This window comes from Sinocyclocheilus grahami, unplaced genomic scaffold, assembly GCF_001515645.1.
Source record: "Sinocyclocheilus grahami isolate Dianchi unplaced genomic scaffold, SAMN03320097.WGS_v1.1 scaffold992.1, whole genome shotgun sequence".
Taxonomy (NCBI): domain Eukaryota; kingdom Metazoa; phylum Chordata; class Actinopteri; order Cypriniformes; family Cyprinidae; genus Sinocyclocheilus; species Sinocyclocheilus grahami.
Window position 1 is genome coordinate 560,233 of NW_015506171.1, and position 16,683 is coordinate 576,915.

Here is a 16,683-nt window from a genome sequence, read left to right on the forward strand (position 1 = left end):
ACCACAGAATATTGTCTTTATCCTCAAATCTGTATTTCCTCAGTAGTTTCCTGCAGAAATCAACAGCTTCTGTTCTTTCTCAGGAGTGCGAGCGCGAGGAGCTCTGCCGCTTCGCTTTACTCCGCAGACGCAGTCATTAAATCCTGGCGAGAGCGTTCACGAGCTGCATGTGTGAACTGCATCGATCTCGTTGTGACAGATGCTCAGACGCTCTGAAATATCCTGATTTCACCATTACAGAAGCTGGTTTGTCTGGCAGGGAGAGCCGATCAATAAAGCGGAGATGAGAAATATAGATGGACTGGTGCGACTGCAAGCACTTTTAAAGTTAAACGCTCCTGCTGACTTTAATTTTATAAGATGTGTTGTAGTTTTGCTTCCATATTACGTGTCTAAAACGTATAAAGTGAATAAGATAGTCTTCTCCAGCTCATCTTTTCACATAAACAATGAAAAACCATAAAAATTTTAATTTGGCCCCTTCATTCAAGTGTTTGGGTTCACACATGCGCAGATCAGCGGCTCATCGGTTTTCGGTTCGAGTCGAACTGTTTCTTCAGTTCAGTTACTGTTGGAAGAAACTGAAGTGCTGAATCAGTTCATTCATCACCGGATCAGATATACGGCGGTATTTCGACTCATTTCCAGTCTGAGTGACTGTCAGGCGTCTGAAAGTGAGTTTAGATTGAGTAGATCTGTGCTGCCTGAGCCGCGAACTGTTTCAGATGATTCAGTCCGATTTGGTTCATCTAGTTCACCAAAAAGAACCGGTTCAAAAAAATGATTCGTTCGTGAACTCCGGACCATTTATCTGAGGCTGATAATGCCTGATACACCTGGTAATGCTGTAAATAATGTTCAGTTTCTTGCACAGACCGATCGTTTCGCTTCATAAGACTTCAATATATCATCAGGAGTCATGGGGATTTTGTGGTGCCTGATATGACTCTCAGAGTGCCGGTAGCCATTGACTTACATTTTATGAATCACCAATGATCACAGTTTCAGCTAAAAATCTTCTTTTCTGTTCAACTTAAAAAAAAAGTCACTTACATCATGGATGGGCTTAGGGTGAGTAAATTTCATTTTTGGGTGAACTATAAACCGGACATTGAATGAGGGATCGTCCAGCAGGACATACAGTCATCAGATCTCTGTTAAGACTCTTATGTTTCATTCAGAACAAATCAGACGCGCTCGTTTTCTCAGACGCTTGCAGAAAAAGGCTCACCAAAACAAAGTTACCGGGTTAATCTTTTTCACGTTTCCTTGGTTGGTAGATGCACCGGGACCTGATTATAGCACTTAAAACCTGGAAAAGTCCGATTTTCATGATATGTCACCTTTAATTAAATAGGCCATGTTACATTCATTTTAAATATATTTATCAGTAATGTAATGCAATATTTTGTATAATATATTAGTGATGTATTATGTATTATTTAAACATCAAAACATTATTTAAATAATAAATTATAAATATTTTTACAATTATATTTTTAAAATATACTTTTTATAATTATATAATAATTAATGCATTTATTTATTACACATAATTCATGAAATATAATGTAATATAGATTATATTAATAATCAATGTTTGGAGAGCCCTATAGGTTCAGTGTTATTTTAGTGTCATTGAGAGACTATATATTTTGAATATATTTTATATATATATATTCTGTTTTAATTTTAAAGTTTTTGCCATTTAAGTAGTTTATATATATATATATTTTATATATATACTTTTTTTCTCGGATTTGTCATTACATAACTCAAATTCAAAATCAGAGTTCAAAATCAGGGTATGCCAATGAACAAATGCTGATCTGTGCTTTTTTGCTTTTTAAATGCTGTCTGAATTTATTAATTGATTTGCCCAATAATTCAATCAGCAAAGAGACATAGTGTGCCAAAGCAATATGAGACAGTATGCACAGAAATTGTTGCAGAAAGTTGTTCTTGCATGAAAACATGTGCAAACAAAATAAACAGAAGTTTGATTTTATTTAGCTTAGTTTTGGCCTGTGGCCTGAAGCTTTAAGTCCTCTCTATTGGAGTTTTTAATGGTAATTGTTATCATGAGATGCAGGCAGTGGGTTTGATGGGCGATTTAGCAGCAGGAGTAAATGCTCTGTTCCTCCAGAGTCTCTCAGGTCTCCTCCAGCGGTAATCGTTTACAGTAAATAATGCTCAGTGTTTAGTGACCGTGGTACAGTCTCTGGAGTCTGTAACAGCGGTCTGGCTGTAATGAGAGAGGAGGGCAGGTGTCGAGTTTCTGCTGCGCTTTTGTCTGTCTAAAGCAGGTTTTGTGTACCTGGCACAGGTGAACATCATTGATTCACTCTGCTTTAGCCAGCTATTATTCTGATAAATCAGTCTAATCCTCAACTATATGCATTTCAGGCCTTCTTGGTGTTCTTTAGGGATGGAATTTATGTTAACATGTAAATGTAATGATTCTGAATTATTCAGATTCATCTTAAAGATTGGATGAGGTCAGTCAAATGTGTGTTTGTTTGAGTGACTGATAACTTGATCGCACTCTTGCATGTTGCATAACCTGTAACTGTGCGTGATTATATGGCTAGATACATTGTATTAAATGCATTTTGCATAGTTTTTACGTTCTGTATGTGACCCGCTAATGCAGGGTTTCCCAAACGGGGGTTCATGAGTTGATTTAAAAACAAAAAAAATTAATTTGCAAAACATTTATTATTATTAATAATAATTGAAAATGTAAAACAATCACAATTAATCAAAATAAAAAAATTTTAATAATGAGGTGGTTGTTGTTGTTGTTGGTAGTAGTATTTATTTAAACGTAAACTTAAAACAACACAGCTAATCTGCACCATTAATCAAAATTAAATTAATATGAACAATAAATCGAAAGAAAGCTTTTTTAATAATGCAATTATTATCTCATTATTGAAATAGTTTTTTCAATTAATCCTGCAGCCTTTTTACATTTAAATAATAATAATAATAATATCTCATTAAAAGATTTCAGTTTCATTTCCATTAAAAAAAATTACATTTAATTTTAATAATAATAATGTTAAAGTATTAGCTTAAAATCTCAAGGGGTACAAAGTAAATATTTTATGCGTAAGAGATTCAACGTTTCAAGTCGCCTAGATGAAGCTAAAGTAATTCTTTGTAAAACAGCAGATATTCTATAATATTCTGCTTTTGCCAGTTTTATTTATATAGCACTTTTCGCACTGGATATTGTTTCAAAGCAGCTTTATAAAAATTGCATTAACTTACAAATCCTGTAAGGTCCTCGTCTAGCAGTCTTTATATTTGTCTTGACTGTGAAAGATGTCACCAGCGTCTCCTGTTCCTCAATAGCACGTTTATGCACGCAGCACATGTCGCATTCAGCCGACTGCTAAATTTTGTCACGAGGTGCTCACGGCTCGATGCTGTCACACGACGCTGCCAGTGAATCATATCATTGAGTGTGTTCAGGGTTCAGCTGTGTTTAGACCAGACAAACCCTCTGCATTGTGTCTAGAGCTCAGCTGATCATCTATTTCTTCTGGGATTCACATGCATTTCAGAAACGAGCTTGTGTGTGTGTGTGTGATTGCATCTCCTAAGGGATTAACACACACACACACACACACAGATGCTGGTTGTCTTTTTTAAGCTCTTTATCGCGCTCCTGCTGTGTCCGTCCCAGAGAAACACCCGGACACGTTGAAGATTGCGTCGTTTTTCCAGCCAGTTTCCTGGAAAGAACAAGGCTTTTGAGTCCTTTTTATGCCGAATTATAACATGGATGTGTGTGCATGCAGCGCTCATTTCATCACTGTATATGTTAAAGTGCCCCTATTATGGTTATGAAAGGTTCATATTTTGGTTTTGGGAGTCCCCAACAACAGGTTGACATGCATGCAAGGTCAAAAAACACTTTCGTTATCTTAAAATATGCATTTATTTTTACCTTACTTACGACTCCCTCCTTTGTGTGACGCTAATCTGCGGTGATTGGTCCGATTGGATCTCGCCTGTAATGCCTGAATAAAGCAGCCTTTGAGCGCAGTGCTGCTTGTGTACAGCGTTACCGGGGAAACCGCTATTTTACCGCTCCAAAAGCGACACCTAGTGGCAAAGAATGAATGTGCATTTTCATTCAGACCAAAGCGAAAAGACCAACAAGTGGGTGGGCAATATGCTAATGTTTCATGTTGACGTCAACATGAAACGGCTTGGGATTCGTTTTAAAAAGACTTGTTTCAATGATTCAGAGTCACCTCTTTCTTTTGAGAGACAATTTTATACACGGTGCACTTTCAGATTTAAAACTTTGCAGGATGTTTTCATATTGTATTATTTTCTTTAATATCATGTGCATTAATAATGAACTCAAGTTTTTTGTTGTTTTTTTCCCCCCCAAACTTTTTTCTCTATTTTTTCTCTTATAATTAAGAGCTCAAGTTGTGGCCATAAACTGTACGCCTTTGAAAGATTTCTAGAGACCCTAAACGCAATGTGAACTCATGTAATTTTGCTTCATTTTGTCTTCACAGGTTTCAAGTGCCCCGTCTGCTCCAAGTTTATCTCTTCAGATGAAATGGACCTTCATCTGGTCATGTGCTTGACAAAACCTCGAGTGACGTACAACGGTGAGTGTTTGTGTTTTCCTCTGTGTGTTGCGGTTGCCCTGTAAAGACAGAAAGGCATACACAATGCTGTAATTATCTCTTCTCATGGCATGTTAAGACCAGGCAGATGCCTCTTAGAATCAGGTTTGCTGATTTGTTGCATTGCATTCATGTTCAAACATCGGATTTTCCAGCAGAAACATGCAGTGAAGTGCTTTATTTAGTCACCTGAATCAAAGCTTTGGTGTTTGTGCAGTGAAAATGCTGAGCTTGTGTTTTATGGAGTGTCTAGCAACTTTAATGTGTTTACCGTGTTTGTTACGTCAGGTAATTCTTGTGATGATTCGCAGACATTAGGCAACTCATGTCTGATATTAGGTGATGTAGGTCTGCACAATAAAAATATTATACCTCTTTATTTCACGCCTTTTAATGATGTTCAACATTTATATTTGAGCATTTTCTCAAAATATTTTAAAGAGTCAATTTTTTTCCCATTTACTCTAAAGAACTTAAAAGGTTGATGATGATGATTCATAATAATAATACTAATAATATTAATATATTTAGACATTTCCTCAAATGACTTAAAAGAGTGATATTTATTATTAAATTATAAAAAATTATAATTTTCTCAAAGTGATTTTTATTATTAAATTTTTTTTAATCATCATTTTTAAATTATTATTAAAAATGCATTTTCTCTAAAAGTAATATTATAATATTAGCAGTAGTAATATTTAGATTTGTGTATTTCCTCAAAATGGATGTAAAAGAGTGATAGTATTTTTTTTATTAAATGTAATATTTAGTAGTAGTAGTAGTGTTAAATTTTATATTTTGTGCATTTCTTCAAAACACTTAGTGATTTTTTTTATTGTTGTTGTTGTTATAAATATTATTATATTTGTGCATTTCATCAAATGACTTAAAAATGATATTTATTAATAAATTATTAAAATTTTGCTATTTCCCTAAAAGTGATTTTTATTATTATTAAATTTGTATTGTTATTGTGTGATTAGTAGTAGTAGTAGTAATATTTGGATTTGTGTATTTACTCTAAAAGGACTTAAAAGATTAATGTTTTATTATTATTATTTGTCAAGATGAGGAAAGATTGTGAGACTATTTTAATGACATGCTCTTTAGGAAACTTAATGAGCAAATTAACATTTTTCCAAGTACAATTAAAACCCATGTTGCTTAATTTTATATCACCAGCAAAATTATCGTAAATATTTTACTAACATTTAATTATATCTGCTCTGGCATTTTGAGTGGAATTTGTTTAAAATATTTATTGTGATTTTAGTCGAGCCAGTCTGAGTCTTTGGTGGTTTAGTCCTGGTTTTGCTCTGTCTGTTATGAGTCTGAATCGGAGTGTTTGGATGGATGTCAGTTGTAAATGGGGCTTGTTTATCAAGTTGCATTTAGGAGCATCAGTGCGACTGACCCGATCAGCATATTTGTTCTCACTCAGGGAAGCCTCAAAGGTTACTACTTGCTTGTTTTTGCAGCGTTGAGTAATGTATCACAGACATATGTTGATTCCTTGAATGCAATGTTAATCAGAATCCACTCGCTGCTCAAAATACGAGAGTTTTGTTCATTGCTGAGTTCTGCAAGCTCACAAATCCTCTTGTTATAACAAACAAAGTGTAGACAGTGTAAATAAGAGATTCGTTGTGCAGTGTAGAGTTTCATTGATTAATGCAACTTTGTGAGATCGCGATGAACTGAAGCGAGTGACCGCTTTTAAAGATTATTAAGGGAGTTTGCAAATGGGATATTAAATTAATACAACAGTTCAATAAACAAGAAGTTAATATTAAGTGGCGTACATTGTATGATTTTAACAATATTGTCTTATTTTGCTCTGTTTCGTCAACGAAAATAGTTTCAAACAAAGTTACAGCCGAGCCGCTGCGAATCTTCAAGCAAACAAAGTGGTGTTTCGTTTATGAATGAATGTGCGTTTTTAAATGAATCTAGTGAGTCAATGATTCAATTACCCATTCAAGACAGTCACTTGCTTCGTTCCTGAATGAATCAGTCGTTCAAACGAGTCAATTGAATTAATGATTCAGTGATAAAATCAGTGACTTGCCGCCACCTGCTGGCAGTTTTATTTTTATTTTTTTTAAAGTATAATTTCAGTTATTTAAATAATTTCAATCAAACAATAGTTGTATATTCAAAATTTTATATTTAAAACATTCTCACAACATTATGAATTTAAAACATCCATGCCACTTCTGAGCCTCTGTAAATGTCTGTAAGTTTACCTACATGCCACTTTTCTGTTCTTCTGTGCCACCTTTGTAGTGGAATTTTGTTAATATTGATTTCTTAGCTTATAAATATAGATTTGAATTTGACATATGACATACTTCTAATAAAGTTGCAAAAACAATGCCCCTGTAAATCACTTTGAGTCAAATATTACCTTGTAATGGAAAGTAGGGCTGTCAAAATGGCTGAAAAACTACATTATTTTGTGTATTTGGTGTAATGAAATGTGTTTAAAGTAAAAAATTTTTACAAAGCCCATTGGTCTGAAAAGCAAGGTGTGCTGTGATTGGCCAGCTATCCAGTGCGTTGTGATTGGCCGAATTCCTCAAGCGTGTGACGGAAATGTTACGTCCCTCACTATACTGTGATGCCTGCGGCAACCACATCTGACGACCCCGGGCTGGACTCCGCTTCGTCCACGGTGAAAGCTGATCTGGTGATCCACAGCGAAGTTGATGTATTTCCTCAGCGACCAGCACGGATCAGCTCCAGGCATGACGAAGCAGATATCGTCCTCTTTTGAAAGGCCAACCAAAGTAGTTTCACTTTCACAACGAATCACACAGTGCCTTCCCGACATGGCGGCGGCAACAACAATACTACAGTGAGAATAAAAGTTACGCCTTCTTTCTTTTCGTGAACATTTGGGCGGCGCTATGCAAATCTTCCCACATCGTGACGTAGACATGTGGGGACGTGTTAGAACGAGCCGTTTTAGGTAGGCGTGGCTGACTCTTAACTTTTATAAAGAATATCTCTTTGGCTTTGAGACTTTAGTCTTTGCAACTTTACAGATCTTCTTTATGCACCAAGAGCTTGTAACACTCCAAAGAGAAAGGAAAAATTGAAATCGCATCATATGACCCCTTTAAATATTATCAATATTCGAATTATATTCGAATTTAAAAGGCATAATTTCAGTTCTCTCCTGAGGCCACAAGCGAGCGCATAGAGCAAAATATTACAAATGCACGTTTCTTCAAAGCATAATAAAATAACACTATCTTTGAAAAAAGTGCATAATGTTTAAAATAATGTTTATAAAACATATATAATTAATAAAGTTGCTTAAAGGGTTCATATGATGCTTTTTTTTAAAGATCATTATTTTGTGTATTTGGTGTAACAGAATATGTTGACATGCTTTAATGTTCAAAAAACACATTATTTTTCAAATACTGTACATTATTGTAGGTCCTCTATGCCCCGTCTCTCTCAAACGCTTCGTTTTCTACAAAGTCCCTCCTTCCGACAAGCGCAGTCTGCTCTGATTGGCCAGCTGACCCAGTGCATTGTGATTGGCCGAACACCGCAAGCACTCGTCGGAAATGTAACGCCCCTTACCATAATCGCGAGCTTCATCTTTCAAAATAAATGTAAAGACAGAGCCTGAAAGGGGAACAGAGTCTCGTGACAGACACAGTGATGAATATGTGTTTGCAGTACACAAGCCAGAGCTGGTAGCGTCATTGTTTCTAAAGGAATTAAAGCCACAGCTTTACTGTTAATAGAGAAACGCAGCAAAACGGTGGTAATTCATACATGCACAGCCTCTCTCTCTCTCTGTGTCGTAAATGAAAAATTGATGAATTACACTTTTCTGAGAATAGATTATTGAAGTGGAGATCGCTAAACTGCAAGCTAAACGCTGTTTTCAGAAAGCAAGCACGTTTATCCACAGTGGAGAGAGAGCGCGTGTGCACAAGGTTGCCAGGTTGACAAAGATAAGTAACACACTTAGCAGATATTTCCGTATTGCGCAAGTGTGAAGCTCTGTTTTGGGGATTACATCTCTTATATCAGGCAACCCAGTTGTGTTCCTCTGCGGCCAGATTAAACCTTGTTGTAGCCTATTCAGTGGGTACGGAAAGTATTCAGACCCCCTTAAATTTTTCACTCTTTGTTATATTGCAGCCATTTGCTAAAATCATTTAAGTTAATTTTTTTTCCTCATTAATGTACACACAGCACCCCATATTGACAGAAAAACACAGCATTGTTGACATTTTTGCAGATTTATTAAAAAAGAAAAACTGAAATATCACATGTTCCTAAGTATTCAGACCCTTTGCTCAGTATTTAGTAGAAGCACCCTTTTGATCTAATACAGTCATGAGTCTTTTTGGGAAAGATGCAACAAGTTTTTCACATCTGGATTTGGGGATCCTCTGCCATTCTTCCTTGCAGATCCTCTCCAGTTCTGTCAGGTTGGATGGTAAACGTTGGTGGACAGCCATTTTTAGGTCTCTCCAGAGATGCTCCATTGGGTTTAAGTCAGGGCTCTGGCTGGGCCATTCAAGAACAGTCACAGAGTTGTTGTGAAGCCACTCCTTCGTTATTTTAGCTGTGTGCTTAGGGTCATTGTCTTGTTGGAAGGTAAACCTTTGGCCCAGTCTGAGGTCCTGAGCACTCTGGAGAAGGTTTTCGTTTAGGATATCCCTGTACTTGGCCGCATTCATCTTTCCCTTGATTGCAACCAGTCGTCCTGTCCCTGCAGCTGAAAAACACCCCCACAGCATGATGCTGCCACCACCATGCTTCACTGTTGGGACTGTATTGGACAGGTGATGAGCAGTGCCTGGTTTTCTCCACACATACCGCTTAGAATTAAGGCCAAAAGTTCTATCTTGGTCTCATCAGACCAGATAATCTTATTTCTCACCATCTTGGAGTCCTTCAGGTGTTTTTTCATGTGTCTTGCACTGAGGAGAGGCTTCCGTCGGGCCACTCTGCCATAAAGCCCCGACTGGTGGAGGGCTGCAGTGATGGTTGACTTTCTACAACTTTCTCCCATCTCCCGACTGCATCTCTGGAGCTCAGCCACAGTGATCTTTGGGTTCTTCTTTACCTCTCTCACCAAGGCTCTTCTCCCCCGATAGCTCAGTTTGGCCGGATGGCCAGCTCTAGGAAGGGTTCTGGTCGTCCCAAATGTCTTCCATTTAAGGATTATGGAGGCCGCTGTGCTCTTAGGAACCTTAAGTGCAGCAGAATTTTTTTTGTAACCTTGGCCAGATCTGTGCCTTGCCACAATTCTGTCTCTGAGCTCTTCAGGCAGTTCCTTTGACTTCATGATTCTCATTTGCTCTGACATGCACTGTGAGCTGTAAGGTCTTATATAGACAGTTGTGTGGCTTTCCTAATCAAGTCCAGTCAGTATAATCAAACACAGCTGGACTCAAATTAAGGTGTAGAACCATCTCAAGGATGCTCAGAAGAAATGGACAGCACCTGAGTTAAATATTTGAGTGTCACAGCAAAGGGTCTGAATACTTAGGACCATGTGATATTTCAGTTTTTCTTTTTTAATAAATCTGCAAAAATGTCAACAATTCTGTGTTTTTCTGTCAATATGGGGTGCTGTGTGTACATTAATGAGGAAAAAAAATGAACTTAAATGATTTTAGCAAATGGCTGCAATATAACAAAGAGTGAAAAATGTAAGGGGGTCTGAATACTTTCCGTACCCACTGTATGTATGTATAGTTTAATACAAAGGACCGAAAACGAATCAAAAAGAGTACTTCATTTAAACACCTGAGATGCAGTGGGATAGGGAAAACAGCCATGAAGTCTTGAGACATGTTTTTTTAAAAGTTTAACTTACATGAATTTTACATGGCTTTCTAAACATGCGGCTCTCTTGTGCGAGACGCAAGTGCAACTGAGATAGATGTCCCTCTAGAAAATGCAATAAATATGCATTCTGTGTGAACGGCTTGGTTTCGGTTTTGACTTAAACAACATCTTCCCCGCATTGATTGTTCTCTTTTTCTGCAATATTTTGAATCAACAACGTAGCAGCGCCGCATCTAGTGGCTTCAACTGGATAGGCTAACAAAAGCATTAAAATGCAATGACACTTACATCGTCGTCGCATCTCGTGCACCACTGATAAGGCTGCCTGACGCACACCTGAATATTCAAAATTAAAAACATTTTTTGACAGTCCTAATGGAAAGGCTAATTTTTGTTATTGATCAGAAGGTGCTCCTGAGTTTTTTCACAGTGCTCCTAAAAAGAAGAGTAAGCGTAGAGCTCTGTGAGTGTGAATTTGTCCCCTCTTTCCATCTGAATTATTTCCTCGTCTTGTTTTTATAGCCCTTTGTCATGTTTTTAGGCGTCGTCAGTTTCCATAAACTCAATGGGACAGATATAGGCGTCCATGCAGCTGGGAAATGAGCCAAAGCCAGAGACAAAATCTGATCTGAAACAACACCAGATTCCAGCGGTTATAGAGCTGCCGCTGCCACGGGAAGATCAAACGCAGCGTAATCACTGGATCGTTTACAAAGTCACAAAATTACAAAAAAAAAATACATTAACTATGGCTGTCAAATAATAAAAACATTTAATCTAATTAATTGCACTATGTGCTGATTAATTCATCTTATTCATCGCACATCAGTTTTGGCTGAGAAATTACCCCAGAAGATCAAGTCATTATTGTGTTAAATGATAAAAGCATTGAAGAGACATTATAATAAATGGGAATTAATGTGTGTTTTTTTTTAATTGGGTATTGAAATATTACATTATTTTTAATAATTAATTAATTAATGAGTGAGTGAGTTATTGAATTTCTCACTCAACCAATTTGTTCAAGCAGTTCATTTATTCAGAAACAAAGCGACTGTCTTTATGAAAGAGTCACTGAATCATTGACTCACTCGATTCGTTCGAACAGCTGATTCATTCAAAAATGAAGCAAGTGGCCGTTTTTATGAATGAGTCACTGAATCATTGACTCACTCGATTCGTTCGAACAGCTGATTCATTCAAAAATGAAGCAAGTGGCCGTTTTTATGAATGAGTCACTGAATCATTGACTCACTCGATTCGTTCGAACAGCTGATTCATTCAAAAATGAAGCAAGTGGCCGTTTTTATGAATGAGTCACTGAATCATTGACTCACTCGATTCGTTCGAACAGCTGATTCATTAAAAAATTAAGCAAGTGGCCGTTTTTATGAATGAGTCACTGAATCATTGACTCACTCCATTCGTTCGAACATTCTGATTTATTCAAAAATGAAGCAAGTGGCTGTTTTTATGAATGAGTCACTGAATCATTGACTCACTCCATTCGTTCGAACATTCTGATTTATTCAAAAATGAAGCAAGTGGCTGTTTTTATGAATGAGTCACTGAATCATTGACTCACTCCATTCGTTCGAACATTCTGATTTATTCAAAAATGAAGCAAGTGGCTGTTTTTATGAATGAGTCACTGAATCATTGACTCACTCCATTCGTTCGAACATTCTGATTTATTCAAAAATGAAGCAAGTGGCTGTTTTTATGAATGAGTAACTGAATCATTGACTTACTTGATTAATTCAAAAACATGGATTCATTCAGTAGTGAATCACTGCTATGTGTCAGAAAGACACAATAGTTCTGCTCTGGCTTTGATTGCAACTATTTTTTGGGGGAAACAGCGTTAATTATGAGTGAGGCTCTATAATTTTCTCTTGACACCAGTTTGTGCTTCCTTTCCCTCCAAACTCTGGAGTACTTTAGTTTTCCATGACTCACTGGTGTTTAATGGTTGGAGGCCGTCTGTGGAGCTCCTGCAGGTCCGCAGATGCCCAGCTGTTGGGTGTGTTTTTGGCTGGGGATGAGAAATGCCCCCTGCCTCATTCTTCCTCTTATTTTGACGACAGCAGCTAATTTTATCTTCGTACATCAACACAACTGCGTTTAACAGTGTAAAAAAAAAAGCAGTTCTGAATGAAAATCAATGGCTTTGGTTGTATGAGGATGTCTGTCGCTAAAAATCTCAGTGCATAAAAGCTGTATAATAACATTCATCCTTGCGTAATGTTTTCTTAATCACAGGATTTCTGTTTAGTTAGTTTTAGTATACTGGAAGTAGGTAGTGTACTGAATACCATGCAGTGTTAGCTAGTACTCCATTCCATCCGCAACACATTTAATGTCCATAATGTAATGTATTTGATGTAGTTCAAGTGAAACTTGAATATTCAATGATCATAAAAATGGTTATGAATATTAGGGATGCACCGATATGAAAATTTTGGCCGATACCGATAACCGATTATTCTTTATTTTTGAAAGCCGATAACCGATATGTTGGCCGATAAATCTATATCCAAATTATATACTTTTTGAGAGCCTGATTACAAAAAAGGTCTCGAATATAAATGGTTAAATTCATATATTTTATATTGTTTTAGTATAATTATATACTAAATTAATATATTAGAAATATTAATATTTAAATAAAATTAAAATTGTATGTGTGTTAGTATATATTTAGTTGTGTGTTTGATATATATTTGATACTCTATATTTATGTATACAATTTAATATAATTAATATTGTTTTAGTATAATTATATTACACTAAAATAATATCCATAATATTACAAATATTTAAATGTTAAATGTATATAATATTAATGTTACTTTGTGTATGTTTATGTGTATAATAACAAAAAAGTGCATACCGATGAATTGTGCAATATATAACATCCAGAGCATTTATTAAGAAAGCAAATAGACTTAATGGCAGCTTCTTGAGTTATGTAAGCTTTAGAGAGAGAGGTGTGTGTGTGTGTGTGTGTGTGTGTGTGTGTCGCTGTGGGGAGTTTGTGTGTGTGAGTGTGTCCAAACACCAGATGCATTGCTTTCCCTGCGGGACCCATCTCAACACACGGCCTCTGCTGCTGATCCAAGCCAAACACACACACACACGTAGAGCACTTGGCAGTGAACATAAAGGCACACATGATGAACAAACTGCTGTAGTGTCTTGACTTCAGCTTTCAGTCATTTGGAAGGAAGCACTAGTCAGACGCTTGCCACATTTATTAAACACACTCAGCAAACATAATTACTTCATTAAGATTTATTAGTTTAGTTTGACAGATAACAAGAGCCAGTAGATGAGGAACGTTGCCTTGCTGAGGATAAAGACGAAAGTGACAAAGGACAGACAGATCAACAGAGTATACGTAGTATTTATTTGCCTAAGTCTACGTTTTTTGCCATTTTTCTAAGTGTCAGAAGCAAAGTATAAATTAACATTTAATATTATAAATTAAAATTTTAAATAAATTGTAAAGATTTTACATTAGGATTGTTCTATATGTCAAGTCAAGTCACCTTTATTTATATAGCACTTTTAACAATACAGATTGTGTCAAAGCAACTGAACAGCATTAATTAGGAAAATAGTGTCAATAATGCAAAATGACAATAGTAAACACTCATTTTTCAGTTAAAGACAGTTCATCATTGAATTCAGTGATGTCATCATCCAGCTTAGCTCAGTTTAAATAATATCTTTGCAATCAAGCCAACGATAATCGCTGGAAATGAAGTGTCCCCAACTAAGCAAGCCAGAGGCGACAGCGGCAAGGAACCAAAACTTCATCGGTGACAGAATGGAGAAAAAACCTTGGGAGAAACCAGGCTCAGTCGGGGGTCAGTTCTCCTCTGACCAGACGAACCAGCAGTTCAATTTCAGGCTGCAGCAAAGTCACATTGTGCAGAGGACTCATCTGGTTCCTGGGGTCTTGTCCCGGTGGTCATCTGAGACAAGGTCTTTACAGGGGATCTGTATCTGGGGCTCATCTAGTTGTCCTGGTCTCCGCTGTCTTTCAGGGCTGTTGAAGTCCTTTCTAGGTGCTGATCCACCATCTGGTCTGAATACGTACTGGATCCGGGTGACTGCAGTGACCATCTGATCTGGATACAGACTGGATCTGGTGGCTACGGTGACCTCGGAATAAGAGAGAAACACACGGCCTCTGCTGCTGATCCAAGCCAAACACACACACACACACGTAGAGCACTTGGCAGTGTGTGCATATGTCTTGTGAGAAAATCCTAATATTAAAAATAAACGTGTATTAGCTTTGTAAATGTTTTAAATTAGATTTAGAATGTATATATTTATTAAAGTTCTACACTTTTATAATTAGTAATTTATAAAAAAAAATTAATAAACACTTTATTACATTTACATATTTAAATTCTAAGTAGAATTGAAAGAACTAATTTTGTATTTATTTTATACAAAATTGGATTAAAATAAATAATTAAAAATTATTTTCTATATATTCCTGCAGACGCACTTCATATGTATGTATGTATTAGTGATGCGCGGATGGTGGTTTTATCCGCGGGCGCTGCGGATAATCCGCGGATCGGGTGGGTCGGATAATAAAAAAATGCATTCTGATTATTTGCGGGTGGGTCGCGGGTGAATAAAATAAATTATTAATGATGCAAGTATTAACTACATTTTCTAAATTATGAACGTGTTTGCTGCGCATGCGTATTTAAATACTAAAGTTAGAGTATTATCACAACGTTTTCTTAACTTCAAAGGTTTGTTGCAACAGATCCATTTTAATGAATCAGTTAGTTTGTTCCTTTCAATGAACATGTTCAGAAAATGATTCACAGACTTCTTGCATCTTATTTTGCATCAGACAGGCTTTGTTAAATGCTGCTGTACATCACGGTTTCTGCTCGGTTACATAAATTGTGTTTTCTTTATTTAGTCATGTATTATATTTATATTTATCTACTTATTTTGGGAAATTTGTTTTGTGTATAGGCCTATATATTGTACCTTAAAAGTAATGGCAATTTTTATATTTGATCAGTTTGTGGCACTGATGAGGTGGTATGGAAGCCCAGGTTGCTTTGATAGCAGGTCAGGTCATCTGCATTGTTGGGTCTGGTGTCTCATCTTCCTCTTGACAATACCCCATAGATTTTCTCTGGTGTTCAGGTCAGGCGAGTTTGCTGGCCAATCAAGCACAGGAACACCATGGTCATTGAACCAGCTTTTGGTACCTTTGGCAGTGTGGGCAGGTGCCAAGTCCTGCTGGAAAATGAAATCAGCATCTCCATAAAGCTTGTCAGCAGAAGGAAGCATGAAGTGCTCTAAAATGTCCTGGTAGATGGCTGCGTTGACTGTGGACTTCAGAAAACACAGTGGACCAACACCAGCAGATGACATGGCAGCCCAAATCATCATTGACTGTGGAAACTTCACACTGGACTTCAAGCAACATGGTTTCTGTGCCTCTCCACTCTTCCTCCAGACTCTGGGACCTTGATTTCCAAATGAAATGCAAAATTTACTTTCATCTGAAAAGAGGACTTTGGTCCACTGTGTTTTCTGAAGTCCACAGTCAACACGGCCATCTACCAGGACATTTTAGAGCGCTTCATGCTTCTGAGCACATGTGCATTTATCAAGCTTGAAGCTCTTTCACGTGCGTTTCATCTGTTGTTGAGGTGAATCCTGTGTTTATCTGTAGTTTCTCTGGTCTGTTTACCTGTTCTTTCTGAGCACATGTGCAAAAGCAGCGCTGGTCAGTGACCGTCTTGTTACGATGGTAACCGGACGGTTTAATCTCCTGCTTAGTGATCCGTCAGACGTGTGTTAATTACCACACCGGATCTGTAGCGTTCACAGGGTGAAGCTGCTGAATAATCTGCCGCTCGTTTGTTAAGCCGTAGGGAAGAGCGTCACCATGCCAACCTCGCCTCCAGCGACCTGTGACCTTTAACTCGACCGTCTGACGTGAGCTCGGTTCAAACACAGCCACGTTTGCTTCCAGTTCTCAGGACACATCTTCTTTTCTCATTAGCATTTTAGTTTTAACATTTTTTTTTTTTTGCATTGAAATACAATATGAGTACTTTTTTTTTTATTTGATTAAAACATTTAAAAAAAAAAAAAAATTTTTTAACGATTTGGAAACAAGAAGCAATGCAAAGGAAGA

The 16,683-nt window shown here is 36.9% G+C and overlaps 1 protein-coding gene across 1 annotated transcript in view; it reads left to right on the forward strand.

The window, feature by feature from the left end:
* The window catches only part of LOC107565292 (E3 ubiquitin-protein ligase ZNRF2-like), a 59,701-nt gene that overhangs the window by 23,216 nt on the left and 19,802 nt on the right, over positions 1 to 16,683 (forward strand). The window contains exon 2 of the mRNA XM_016250510.1: positions 4,545 to 4,640. Coding sequence (XP_016105996.1) covers positions 4,545 to 4,640 — 96 coding nt within the window. The remainder of the gene's footprint in view (positions 1 to 4,544; positions 4,641 to 16,683) is intronic.